At 39.7% G+C, this 13,365-nt stretch overlaps 1 protein-coding gene across 5 annotated transcripts in view; it reads right to left on the bottom strand.

Annotated features, from left to right (window-relative positions):
- The window catches only part of CMSS1 (cms1 ribosomal small subunit homolog), a 335,684-nt gene that overhangs the window by 114,218 nt on the left and 208,101 nt on the right, over positions 1 to 13,365 (bottom strand). The window contains exon 1 of one of the 5 annotated variants that reach the window (XM_033125749.1): positions 6,337 to 6,409. The exons of the other annotated variants lie outside the window; for them this stretch is intronic. Within the exon in view, the coding sequence (XP_032981640.1) occupies positions 6,337 to 6,376 (40 nt within the window). The 5' untranslated portion in view covers positions 6,377 to 6,409. Of the gene's footprint in view, positions 1 to 6,336; positions 6,410 to 13,365 lie in introns of those variants that run through there. 5 annotated transcript variants of the gene reach the window in all.

Raw genomic sequence — 13,365 nt, 5'->3', positions numbered from 1 at the left:
GCAGATTTAAAAAACTCCAGTCATCCTAACCTTGTCCAGCTTAGTTTCCTTTTTTGTGAAAAACAAACTAACAAACAAACAAACCCAAGAGAATAGCTACAGGTATGTTAGGTTCTTTCTATACATAAAGAACAAAATTAAATACTAATTTATTTATAGCTTTGTCCCACTGCACACGCAGAAAATTTTCCTTACACAATATACACTCTAACAACATGTTTACATGATTGTTGTAGGGGATGACTTCCATTTTGCCTTTGGAAAATTTTAAAATATAATTGTTTTTAAATTTGGTTACAGAAAGAAACAGCATTAATTTATCCATGGGTTCTCCCTGTTAATACTTTCTCTTTGGTTTTGTATCTTAATGGGATCTCACATCCCCTTTCCCATACCAGCCTGGAATTTCTAATTTAAGCCCAGGGAAAGGGAGGAGAGGCTTCATGAGTCTCACTTAGAGGTTTGGTTAATAAAGCCACAATAACACACAAATGATGCCCTAACGCCCGTCCTCCCATTGGATGCACTCAGTTCTAGTAGGAGACTAACACACATCCCAACACCACTACCAACCATCACCACTACCCAGACCTTGGACCCAAAGCTACCCCTGCAATTTTAGTGCACACCAATGAATCTCTTTTAAATGTGCCATTCATTAGGAAGGGTGTTGCTCCGTATCAATCTGGTTGATTTCTTGATTGTGGGTGTCTACTCTCATGTAAAACTCCAATGGAGTACATTACTACAGCACACGTGGCCCACACTCAATTACACGTCAAGAAAAGTCTGACCACATCTGCTTATTACAAGTGTGTACCACAGGGTCCTGGTCAGCTCTGTGGGGGCTGATTCTCAGACCATAAGCAAGGCCCACAGGTAGCCTAAAGAACATGACAAATACATACGTCATCGTATTATAAATCATTCAATGGTGTATTGATAAGCTGTGTGTTCTTCTGTGTAATACATTTTGTATTTATTACATATTTATAATATATTATATGTTTATGTGTAATACATAAAATATTTAATGATATATCTCATATTATGAATATGTGATTGAACAGAAAAGATGACATATAAAATATATTAAATTATACATTTATAATATATAGCTATCCAGTAAAATATGTATGTTTTTAGAAATGTGAGCAGTTAGTTTTTATTAGTTAATCAACTCTGAAATAAAATTATTTACTACTCTTTTTTCAAGAATCTGGATGAGTCTACTTGCCTAGCATATACTGAGATACCAAAATGAGTTTTAAAACACTGCAACAAACAGAATGTGAGAAAAAAATAAGATACTGGGGCTGACAGAGAATAATGATCATGCATTTAAAGTTTTGATTTGTGGAAAGCATTTCATTGATCTCAGCAACTGTTTTGATAATAGGTAGGTATGTAACAATTTAAAAATAAATTTACATGAATAAACTGTCACTTATATATGTGTTTTCTACATGGAGGGTGAGCATAACATTGTTTGCAAGAAGGGATCTCGCTGCCTAAAACGCTGAGAACAATGAGTTTGGTGCAGGGCATTTTGGAGCTGCCTTTGGACCAAATTCTGATTCTGAAGACTTTCACCCATTAAGGAGCCACTTCTGTGCTCCAAGGAGCGTATCTCACAGAGATATGCCATCTTCCAGAGTCAAAGGTGATAACTTAACAGGACTTGGGGCTAATTCACAGAGACTTTTCTAAAAAAAGAAAATTACAAAAATATCTGATCTAATTTGGATTTGTCCAGACAGATCAACATTCTATTTGAGTATTAAAACAGGGTTAACATCAAGTTTAGAGATTTTACATTTCCACACAGAGCATTTCATGCAAATCCAATAAAGATATGCCTTTCTCTGATACTGTCCAAGCTGTCTGTCAATATGAGCACATTTTAATGAGCTCAAGAAATGTTGGTAAATGAATGAACAAATAAAAAAACCACTTGCCCCTGAACTCTGCCCAAGGACGCCCTTAATCCATTTATTCCACAGGATGAGTCTGGGTGATTAAATGGGATGTTCCTTTTCACTTAGGCCACTAGGAAACTTAGAGCTAAATTTGTGATTTACTTCTAACAACCATTAAAGGACCAGATAATATTTAGTTCTGCTTTTCATTCTTATCTCTGGCTTTATATTCTAATTACCCCTGATTCTCTCACTTTTTAATTCTTCTATACTATATGCTCTTTGGACAGGACGTTTAAACAGATTAATAAATAAAAAGAAGAATCCTTTTAAAAAGCATGACACTCTAGTACCTAATTAACCTCCCCTACAACACTGTGTGATTTTACTTCATTTTTTTAAAAAGCTCTCCCTAAATTAACCCTTTTATATTTGGTAAATTCGGGAAAATGCTAGGGCTTCCTGGGAAAGTTAGAAAAGCAATGGCCTAACCTCTGATCTTTGGTGCCTGTGCCTGTCCCTTAAAGGAGGTGACATTCCTCTGAGGTAGTGCTAAATGAAACAAGAATTGGTCTGTTTGCTACCATGGCTTGTAGGTGTCACTTTTCTATAATGTAGAGAATCCACATAGTCCCAAAGGCTTAATTTCAAATACTAAGGTGAGAAGGTAAAAGAAACAAGAGGAAAGAGAACTCTCTGTCAGTGTCAGAGGCAAATTTCTACAGTTCTTCCCAGTTGACTCTAGACATCAACTTTGTTTTTGGCCTAACAGATTTATGCCTAAATTTTCTTTTTTTCTTTTCTTTTCTTTTTTTTTTTTTTTTTTTTTGCTATGCTCTTTTATTCCCTGTAAGACGTAATTCATTTAGGATTGAAAATAGACTGTTGTGTATGTGGTAACTTTCATTCCATGAGACAAACAAAAGTGCTTTTCAACAATTGTCCAAGTCCATATTTAAGCAATTAGTCTAGACCATCATGTCAAACCTTATACAATTCTGCACAACAGATTTTCTTTAAAGAGTAAAATACAATTTTTGAAGCTGAAAGTAAATTTAACTAGGAGAAAAACCTGGGGCTAGACAGGAAGTTCTGGAATCCCAGTCTTTGTCCATGGACAGGAGCTGAGAAACACAGGGCCCACCTGGACCTGACCGCTTCCTTCGGCTGAAGTGTCCAAAGAGTGGCAGGGATTCCAGACTCTGCTATTGTTTTCCCTCTCTTGATGGTCCAAAAAAGTAGTGTTAAGTGTCATCTGGCACCTTTATCACCATGCAGTTGCTCCCCTCATACCCCATGGTGGGATGTATCACAGTAACTTTGCACCCACAAAGACGCACGGCTTCAGGGGGGCCCTGCAGTGGAGTGAGCTGTGTGTGTCGGCAGCTTGCCTTGGTTAGCTGCAGCTGCGGGGAGGGGCTGGCTCTGCTCTCCCTTCCTCCTCTTTTCCCGACCCACCCCAAACCGACGCTTCAGGCAGCTGCCACACGTGAAGGCTGGCAGTGTTCAAGGCTCGGAGGCTGAGGGAAGGGGAGAAGTAAGGGGGGCTCATTTCTAAAGCGGAACCAAATTAGGGGCTGAATAAGTGAGCTGACTTTAACTCTACTGCTAGTTTTCCTCGTAAAATAGAGACTGGCCTGTGGTCCAAACTGGCCTGTCCCCTTTCACGGAGGGTCTGTTCGGCATCGCTTGGGAGCTTGTCACTGGGGAGGAGGACCGGGCAAGAATGTAGGCAGACAGTGCAAGCGAAACCGGCCTGGGACTGTGGCTCGGGGTCTGTACAGCCCAGGTGCCTGAGACAGTCCTGTATTGATAACTGTGTCCCCTTTCACGCTTAAGAGCTCTGGCCCAGTGTTTCTTGGGAGGGCACATTTATACTGTAGGGGGACAATCCCTCCCTTCATGAGACTGCTCTGCTAACTGTAGAAAACTGAGCAGACTGACTTCTACCCCTTCAATGCCACCAGCATACCTCCGCCCTATCCTCTTTTGCCCACCCTGTCATTTTGACAATCCCCAGTGCCCTCCCTCTTGTCAAACGCTTGCTGGGGAGAGCAGTGAACCCTGACGCAGAGCCACTGAGTACACTCTCGGTTAGGAAATCAGGGCGCTGAAGCTAAGAGAGGTGAAATGATTTCGTTACAGCCAAAGCTAGAAAGCAGCTGAAGCATTGTTCTTGACATCATACACAGGGCTCTTTCGGGGACAAAATTCCACTGTCCCCTGACAGACACCTGTAGCTGAATCAGTTTGCAGAGGCACACACTGCAGGGAAAGAATTTACATGTGGTAATACCAGTGTTTTATTGTGACCGCTTAATCATATGTAGTCAGTAGCTTCATAACCCTTTCTGGTTTCAGAGGTTATTAACAATAATAATGTTATTTTTGAAGAAGGACCTGATTCTTTGATTTTTGAGCACATAAAATTCGGAGTTAAGTTATAAAAGTTTTCCAGAAAGGGAGAGAAGGGTTGTCATTATTTTTAAATAAATAAAGCTTACAGTGGGATTAACAACAACCAACAATAGCACCAATAAACATAGTTTTGAAGAATCTTTTGTTCAAAACATTAAAAATCTTTTTTTCTTCCGAAAATATTTAAAGATGTAGTAGTCTCAAAAGAAGCCAATAACAACACCCTCTAGTTCTTATTCGTTTCACTTCCTTAATATGATTTAACCCTGAAAATCACCCTAGGAGGTAGGCAGAGAAAGTTATTATCTCCATTTAACTGATGAGGAAATCGAGGTTAAGAACTTTCTGTGGCTTGCTGGAGGGTCAGGTTTCAGACCTCCAGTCCAGTGTTCTCTACATGATATCTTGAAAACCAAGCCAGGAGCACTGTTGAGAGCACTTACTTAAATAATTCAGCCTCTTTCTCCCGAATGTAGTAGAAAATATGACGCCCCACCCCTCCACACACATAATTACTCATGGTCATTTGCACTTACCAACAGCAGAACCAAGAGAAATGGGCACACAGGGTCACTTGCACTCACTGAGCACTTACTTTGTGTCAGGTCGTGGCTGACGCACTGAGGATGCAAAAGCTAGTCACACCTGACCTTGCCTTTGAAAGGTTCAAAAACACCTGGAGAACATTCTTAGTATTTTCCTCATTTGCATCAGAGTTGACTCATTTCTTTTACTTTGAGCAGATATGGCCAAATGGTTGATTGTGACTGGCTGGTTATGTCCAGGCTAGGGTCCCTCCCTGAGATGCCAAAGTGACTCTTCTTTCACTAACTGCTCCCCTTAAAAACCCTCAAAGAAAACGAATTGTAACAACAACCCCAAAGCCTGGGGACATATAGTTTTCATGTATACAGTCTCTAAAAATAAGCCTACAGTGTGTGTGCCAGCTGGACTATACTGGAAAACTAAAAAAGGCTGTTTATTTGCTTTGGGTGATGACCTTGAGAAGGAGATGAAGAACGATCTGATGCCTTTAACCACATTGCCAAAGGAACAATATTTCTGAATTTCTCTCTCTTTTTTTTTAAGACACATTGGAGGCAGAGGGAAGAGTGCACTGTCTAGAATTATGCTTTTATACAACTGTAAAGTAGTTCCTAAGGATCTAAATTGCTGGGCTATCCTGCTCTGAGCAGTTAGTTTCACATAGTCTAGAGACTAGATTCCTAGAGATTTCATTAGCTTGTTACTGTGAATACTGATAGCTGTTGCAATTTGGGGGGAAAACCGAGCTGTCACCATGTGACAATTCCTTACCATCTGCTTGCCTCTCGATTCCCTTTTCTTAAAAATAAATAAATAAATACATACATACATAAATAAAGCAAGCGAGCAAGCATGTGGCAAGTATGTTTCTATTTTTCCACTAAGAATGCAGATGTGACAGCTTCTTCCCCTTCTCTCATCCTCCCCAGCTCAGTCTTTCCCCCTCCCCATCAAATGACCTCATCCTCGCACAGAAAGGACACCAGCTGCAGGGAGGGTCTGCCTCCACCAAGTGGGATCATTATCATCATTAGTAATGCCAAGAGGCCCAGACGGCCTTGTCGACATGTGCAATGTGTTACAGCTCTGTGGTCTCCCCACATTCACAATGAAGCTGCTGTCTGGAAATGTAAAGGCTTTGCGTTCCTAAAAATAATGTTACCAAAAGAACACTGAGATACTTCTTAACAGACTAATCAGTGACTGTCGCTACAACGATGAGAACCCGCGGAGATGATGGACCTGGTGGTAGCCTCGCAAGTCATTTGGGTAGAAAAGTCCCATTTCAGAAAAATGAAGACCCCTGATTTTTCAGGGGGAGAATTATAGGAGCTTGTTTGCAAGAGGAGGGCTGCCTAGAAAATAAAACTTACAAAAAGAGAAGAAAAGAAAAGAAAAGAAAATGCGAACACAATTGCACAATAAAAGCTAATGCTTTGATCTCAATTTTTACCGGCATATCCCTGCAGGTTCGCGTGCATTTCTTCATGCATTCGTTCATTCTTCTCTCCTCTCCTCTCTGTGAATTAGTGCTGACTCATTCCAGAGAATGAGGCTGTGAGATTTTACCAGACATAATAATAATAGCAGCTACCACACACTGAGTGTCTACTATGAGCTGGACTCAGGGCGCTGTGCTGTTTCCACACCTCTCCTCCTTGCACAGAGAGATCGTCCTTCCAGATGAGACAGCGAAGGCTCAGGGAGGCGTCCTCGGCCCTCCTCTGGAAACACGCTCTCTTCCTAGGCAATCTTGTCCCGACTTCTGGCTTTAAATATCATCTATACGCTCATACCCAATTTATATCTCCAGCCTAGACATCTCTCCTGAGCTTCAAATCTGATTTTACAGTTACCTGCATGACATCTCCACTTGAGGTCTCACAAGTAACTCAGATCAAACATTTCCAAACCTGAACTTGGGATCTACTCCTATCCCCCACCCCACCCCACCCGGAGGGTTGGCTCTCCTCCAAAAGTTCTGACGTCAGGAAATAGTACCTCATGTCAGAAAACTGGAAGTCCTCAGGAATACGCTGCTGCAATGCCACTAATCCAGGGTGCTGAAGTCCTATACACTGCAGTCCTAAATCTGCCTTGAATCCATGCGTTTCACCACTGACTGCCACCATCATCTCTCACCTGGAAAGTGGCATTAGCCTCCGCTCCTCTGACCCACTGCGTGATGAGACACAACAGAGTGATTCAAACACAAGTATGATCATGCTTTCCCCACAAAGAACTTGCAGTGGCTTCTCACAGCTATTAGAGAAGACCACAATCCCTGTCAGTAACACAGCCTGCTGAGCCGTGGCTTCCTCATGTCTGTATCTTTACCCTTTCGTCTCATTTCTCTTCTACAAAGTTCCTTCCCAGCTTTGGGTCTTGGAACGAGCTGCCTTTCAGCCAGCGATGCTCTTACTCTCTCTCTCTGTCTCTCTCTCTGGCTAACTCTTCCCTATTCTTTGAGCCTCAGCTTAAACATTATTTCACAAAAACAGTCTTCCCTGCTCTTCTGACTCATGTCGACCCCTCTTGTGTTTCCTCTTTATATTCACTACATGAAACATATATTTAAACGTTTGGTTTTCCCAACTAGGGTATAAAGTCAATGAGGTGAAAGGCCATGTGTGTCTTGTAAAAATGGTGCCCATCATGCCTTGCACAAGGCCTGGCACATAGAAGGCCTGGCACATGAATAAATGAGGCAAGTAACTTGCTTAATGTCACATTATAGGAACTCAAATATGTCTCATTGTAAAGCACATTCTCTTTAAAAATCTTGCAGAGAAGAAAAGAGTTCCTTGTAAATCCAACATATCATCATCAGTTTCAGGAATGTAAATTTTCCAAGTCTCAAAGTCCTTCTAAATCAAATGGATGGATGGACAGATGGATGGATGGATGGATGGACAGAGGAAGGAAGATTAGATGGCTGAAAGGAATGGGGTCTGGGAGCGTGCTGTCTCTCATAGCACATGTGACATAAGAAACAGCTACTGGCCTGCATGAGAAGTCATAATAGAGAAATGAGAGCACAGATGAAAGAAAGACAACATTAGGGATTGCTGAGCTCCTATAAGCCTGAGCAAAATGAGATTTAAAAACCAAGGAAACAAGTCTTTAACATAGCTGAAAAGAGGAAAGGCAGGGAGGTTCAGAAAAGATGAAATTTCATCTTTTAAGGAGGGGAAAAAACACTTTCCACATGTATCTTCTCTCCTCTCCCTCTTCCTAAGTATGTGTGTAGGCATTGCCGATATGGCAGAACGGAGCAAAGAAGGAAAAACTGGAAATGCCTGACAAAAGGCTCTCTGAGCGTGGAGGACTCAAGGGTAATTCTTTTCCGTCTGAGACCTAGGACGTTTGCCTCCATCGGTATTATTCTGAAAGCATTGCCTGCTGGGTTGTCTGTCAGGGACCCTCAGACGGAGGCGAGTAGACAGGAGCACAGAAGCCTCTGAGCAGCAGACTACATTAGGCCCTTCTGGCCCTGGTTCTGTTCATGCACTCAAGCTTTCTTCTAAAAAAGTACAGGGTTTCACATTTTTCCACGAGGAATGTGAACTTGTTACATTTGCCCTAGTTGTCAAAGTCTGGGAACTTTGGCTTCATTCCTCTCTTCCAACCCATTTCTTTTCTTGAACTGTCCCAGCTTCTCAGAAGAAACACCCAATTATTAGGAACGTTAAGACAATTCATTCTTGTGGTGCTGTGCCTGTGTGCGGAGGAAATGGCAATAACAGTGGGGTTATCAGCTTTTTGGCAAAAGAAAAAAAACGAAACAAAACAAAAAAACCTGTTCTCCATTTCCCCCTCATGTTCTCCGTAAAAGGCAAGGAAATCTTCAGTAAGTTCAGTATCATCCAACATGGTTGGAATTGTTCTAATTACACAGTCTGGTTAACAGTGTCTGAAGCACAAATCAAATACCAATTATCAAAGAATTAAAATAAAATACATTTTGCAGTATTTTCTAACATTTTCTTTCTTTGAGGAGTCAGAAGGTACCTAAGGATCTTGCAGGACTCTGGGTCACTGTTTCGAACATTTTATTGCACGATGGTGTTTAAGGGCTGGCTAATAAAACACTAGATAACACAGTTCATGGTTTCTGTTATTGGCTGGTCACAGAGCCAACTGTATTTGTTACTGGCTGATTTTCTCATTAGAATACAGAAAAAATGAAGCTTCACATTGAGTTTGAAATCTATGGTACTAGTTCAGTGGTCAGATAAATCTGTTTGTTTAGGAGCTTGGGGGCTTTCTCTAATTTCAGTGACCAATTTTTTTTCCTCCAATGTCATAATTTTCACCCTTTTCAGCTCCTTTAATATTTCGGAATGTAACTTTAATAACAAGTCTAGCATTTCTACTGCACTGACGGGGCCAAGGTGCTGAATTTATGGCAAGAGAAAAAGACACAGAGGAGTTGTACATTAGAGGAAGAGAAAGGACAAAGAACATGTCTTTCTTGGGTATCTTTCAGCTGCCGTTGTTTTTTAAATCAAGTTGTAGTTGGGGTCAGCATATGATATCCTTTCAATTTGAAAAAAGAAAAAAACTGAGAGAAATCAAGGCATAACGTGAGTTATTCTTTCCCTAGATTTTACAGTTTAAAAGATCCCTAATCGATCTAAAACCATGCCATGTGGGCATAAAATACCCTGTTCCATCCTATAGCTGGACTGTCTGCACTCATTCCCCGCTCCCCAAACCAAATACATACAACTAATTCTATTTCTTTTGGTAGGGCAATTGTTGATTAATGAATCATCTTCCCTGTAAGTTTTATTTTTTTGTGGACTTAGTTTGGCTAAGTTCCCTGGCATTCCTGTTGAGGTATGTAATGGAAAATTTGACCTCACACTCTGCTTTTTTGTAACATCACAAAACACTGATATAACAGGGCTGCAAAAAAGTAGCTTGGAGCTGAAGGGATGCACAGAAAGAATAAGCTCAGTGCACAAAGGAACAAAGATACACTAAATCATCTGGAAAGTAAATATTTAGCTTCATAGACATGAAGTTACATTTATCTTCAAGAATAGTTCATTTGTTACAGCTTAGGATGTCACAGTGCTTCCATCATAGTCCTGAAAGGCTGTAAACCAGACATAAAAAGCCATCCTCAAAGTTAACTTGCAACCCAGGCAGACCGTTTTGTGGATCCTATAACTTTGTCCTAAAATGGTGATTAAGGGTAGGGCAGGCAGAATAAAGGTGTCAGTAAGGGATTTCTTGCATTTAGTTATATCTGAATTGAAATTAAACCTTGGCAATCAGCTTTCTGTGATCACATCCAACCTATGGAAAACATAACAGGTCATACACAGAGTCAGCTTTGGTAACTGCTAAACTTGGGATTTGGCAGAACAGACATGCTTTACGACAAGTCTTTCAGCAAAATTCATAGTGCGATGAATGAAATGGTTATTAAAACTGTCTTTTTACTTTTTACGATAATAAGACTTGACTTTTAAGATAATAAGACTGTACTCTCTTTCCTAAGGCAAAGAAACTATTTCTTTAAATGTATAATCCCGACTGGAGAGGACACCTGCCCAGCCGCTGACTCCATGACCTGAGAAAAGATCAACTGGGCTTTGATGGGAAAAGAATCCCCTACAGATCCTAGCACCACCTTCTCAAAACGCCGCAGGCCCCTGGTAGGGGACACCCAGTCCGTGTTTCATGACGACACTGGCTGATGTGCATCACCAACCCCGACAGTCCCCATGGCTGTCAGAAAGCTTATACAGAGTGTTCAGTTTATTAATCATCTAGATGTGCTGAAAAAAGGAGGGAGGGAAAGAGCAGATGCAGAGAAGGCTGAACAAATCACTACTTCATTACTCAGACTGCGGGAGAAATGCGCAGATGTTTCTTAATGCTACCTAAGTTGTTTCCAAAACCACTGTCACATCTGTGTCCTCCTCCCTGTTAAAAATACAGTGTTATTTACTGGAACTATACATGTAATTCTCAGCGGAGAGAGCTTTAATAGACCATATGGGCTAGACGAGTAGTCTTTATTTGAATAATAATGATTTTTGTAAAACAGGAGTTAAACATGAGACCCACGAAATATGCAAATGAGCCACAAGAGAAGCATTTCTCTTTGCTGATATGGTAAGTGGCCATAGCCTGTTCCTTGTTCCAGACAAGGCTTTAGGTTCCTACTTCGCACTGACTTTGGCAGATGCAGGAAGAAAAGAAGTATTCCGCAGCTTGGAGTGATTCTATTTATCCACTTATAAAATGCAGGTGGACAGAAAAAAGAAGGCTGTTAATGACAGAGAGAACCATTAAGGAAAAAAAATGACTGCATGCCATTTAATATCCTGTTTGAGATCTTGGCTGAAAAAAAATTGGTGATATATTAAATTGTTACTTCCAGGAAGGAAGTACTTCTAGATTCTCTTGGATTCCTAAATATTTCCTAGGTCTTATTTGGTTGCTGGCTTTCCTGAGAGACTCTTGGTATTCCACATATTATAAGAACACTGAACCTTACACTAACGAATTTGAAGTAAGTGCTACCCTTCTACTTCCCATGCGGTATTTAACTAAATTGGTATTTTGGTAGAACGCCGCTAAAATCAGCTGTGTGCTTTTCAGGTCTTTAACAGTCCTGTGGCAGGCAAGTCTCATGTTCATTCACAGAACATACTCCTGTGACCACAAACACTTACGAAAACATGGTGATCCGTTTTCTGAGATCAAGTGGATAAGTGCACTAGACTAACTGAATCAGAAAATGCATAATGCTTTTCATCCCTACAGTGAAAGCTTTGGGAGTGTCTGTGTTTGATGAACTAGCATTATAAAACAGTAATTTCTATAGCAAAACTGGTGAAAAGTACAAATGTCCTATTTTCTTCTAGAAGCATTCGATTTAGGGATTTTTCAACATATGTTAGTGCTGAAATTAATGAACCTGTGCCCAATACCAATTTCTCATCTCTTTAGGCAAACAATTTTATGTGCGTGTGTATCTTTTTGGAGATTTTTTTATATATGTGCAGGCATATATATATATATATATATATATATATACACACACACACACATATACACTGTATAAATGAGTATATATATATTATATGTATAATATATATATATTCTTTCTTTTATTATATGCAAATGGTAACATTCATTGTTCTGTATGGTGCTTTTTGGACTTCCCATTACTGTGCTGGAGATCTTTCCGTATCAATACATAAACACCTTTCCAGTCTTTGTTTATGGAACCATAGTGTTCCACTAGTATTAACCAGTCCCTATGGAGGTACACTTAGGTTATTTCCAATCTTTTGCTGTTACAGACAATGTCAATTTTAAAATGAAAACAAACTGTTTATAGAAAACTACATGTGACTGATTAGTTTTGTTTGTTTCCACTTCCCACTCCAATTCTCTAAGTGGCAAAATGGCAAAAAAAAAAAAAAAAAAAGAAGAAGAAGAAGAAGGAGGCACAATGGTGTTTGGCTAATCAGCTTTTGGAAAATTGAAGACCTTATTTTTGTTGTGATTTGTAAAGCAATATGGTTTTGGATAGGCTCAAAATAATAGGCTCATTACTTCATTACTATTCTTATTATTCCTGTAAAAGTTATATTTTAATGAGAGGAAAAGAGATAAAAGGGAAAATCCAAGAGGTTCAGAGCTAATTAGGGGAAAAAGCAGGTCTCCTAAAATCTGGCTTCCCCTGGCCTGAAAAGTTTCTCTGACAACTGGAACAGAGAAATCTGAAATAGAGTTTCAGTTCTACAAAGGTCGAAATCTATATTTTGGGGCAGGTTACCACCACCATCATTTTTCTTCAAAAAACATGCAAGTACGGACTCATACACAGCTCTAGGCAAGCAGCTTTCCAAACAAGCCAGATGGATAGAGCAACTCTTCTCATGACAAAGATAAAACAAACAGAGGTGCGCTTCAATTTATAGATGGGGATTTGGGAAACTGTTTCTATGTTTATTAAATTTTTATAAATTTTATAATTTTAACATGAAGGTTGCTATTTAAAGATCTTTGTTGAAAGAAAAAAATTTACATTTATCTTTGGGCATAATTTTCAGAGTTCTATATTTTGAATTGGCTTTATTTAAGGTGAAGATAACTCTGTGTGTGTGTGTGTCTGTGTGTGTGCATTTGCTTTATTTTAGCATTTCAAATACTTTCACACCTAAAAGTTGCAAGAATAGCACCAAAAACTCAATACTCCACCCATTTTTACCAATTGTTAAAATTTTGCTACTTTTGTATTGTATGCTTTCCATATATATGCTTTGTCTTTCTAAGCTATCTAATTCAGTTGCAGACATCATGTCCCTTTGTCCCTAAACATTTCAATGTATATTTCCTAATAGCAAAGATAATCACTTATCTAATGACAGTACATTGGTCAAAATGAGGAAACTTACATAGTCACAATACTATTATTTAATCCACAGATGTTCAAATTTTACTAACTGTC

The sequence above is a fragment of the Rhinolophus ferrumequinum genome, chromosome 2 (genome assembly GCF_004115265.2).
Source record: "Rhinolophus ferrumequinum isolate MPI-CBG mRhiFer1 chromosome 2, mRhiFer1_v1.p, whole genome shotgun sequence".
NCBI lineage: Eukaryota > Metazoa > Chordata > Mammalia > Chiroptera > Rhinolophidae > Rhinolophus > Rhinolophus ferrumequinum.
The sequence above is the reverse complement of the archived record's forward strand: the minus strand, read 5'-3'. Positions and strand labels throughout refer to the sequence as shown.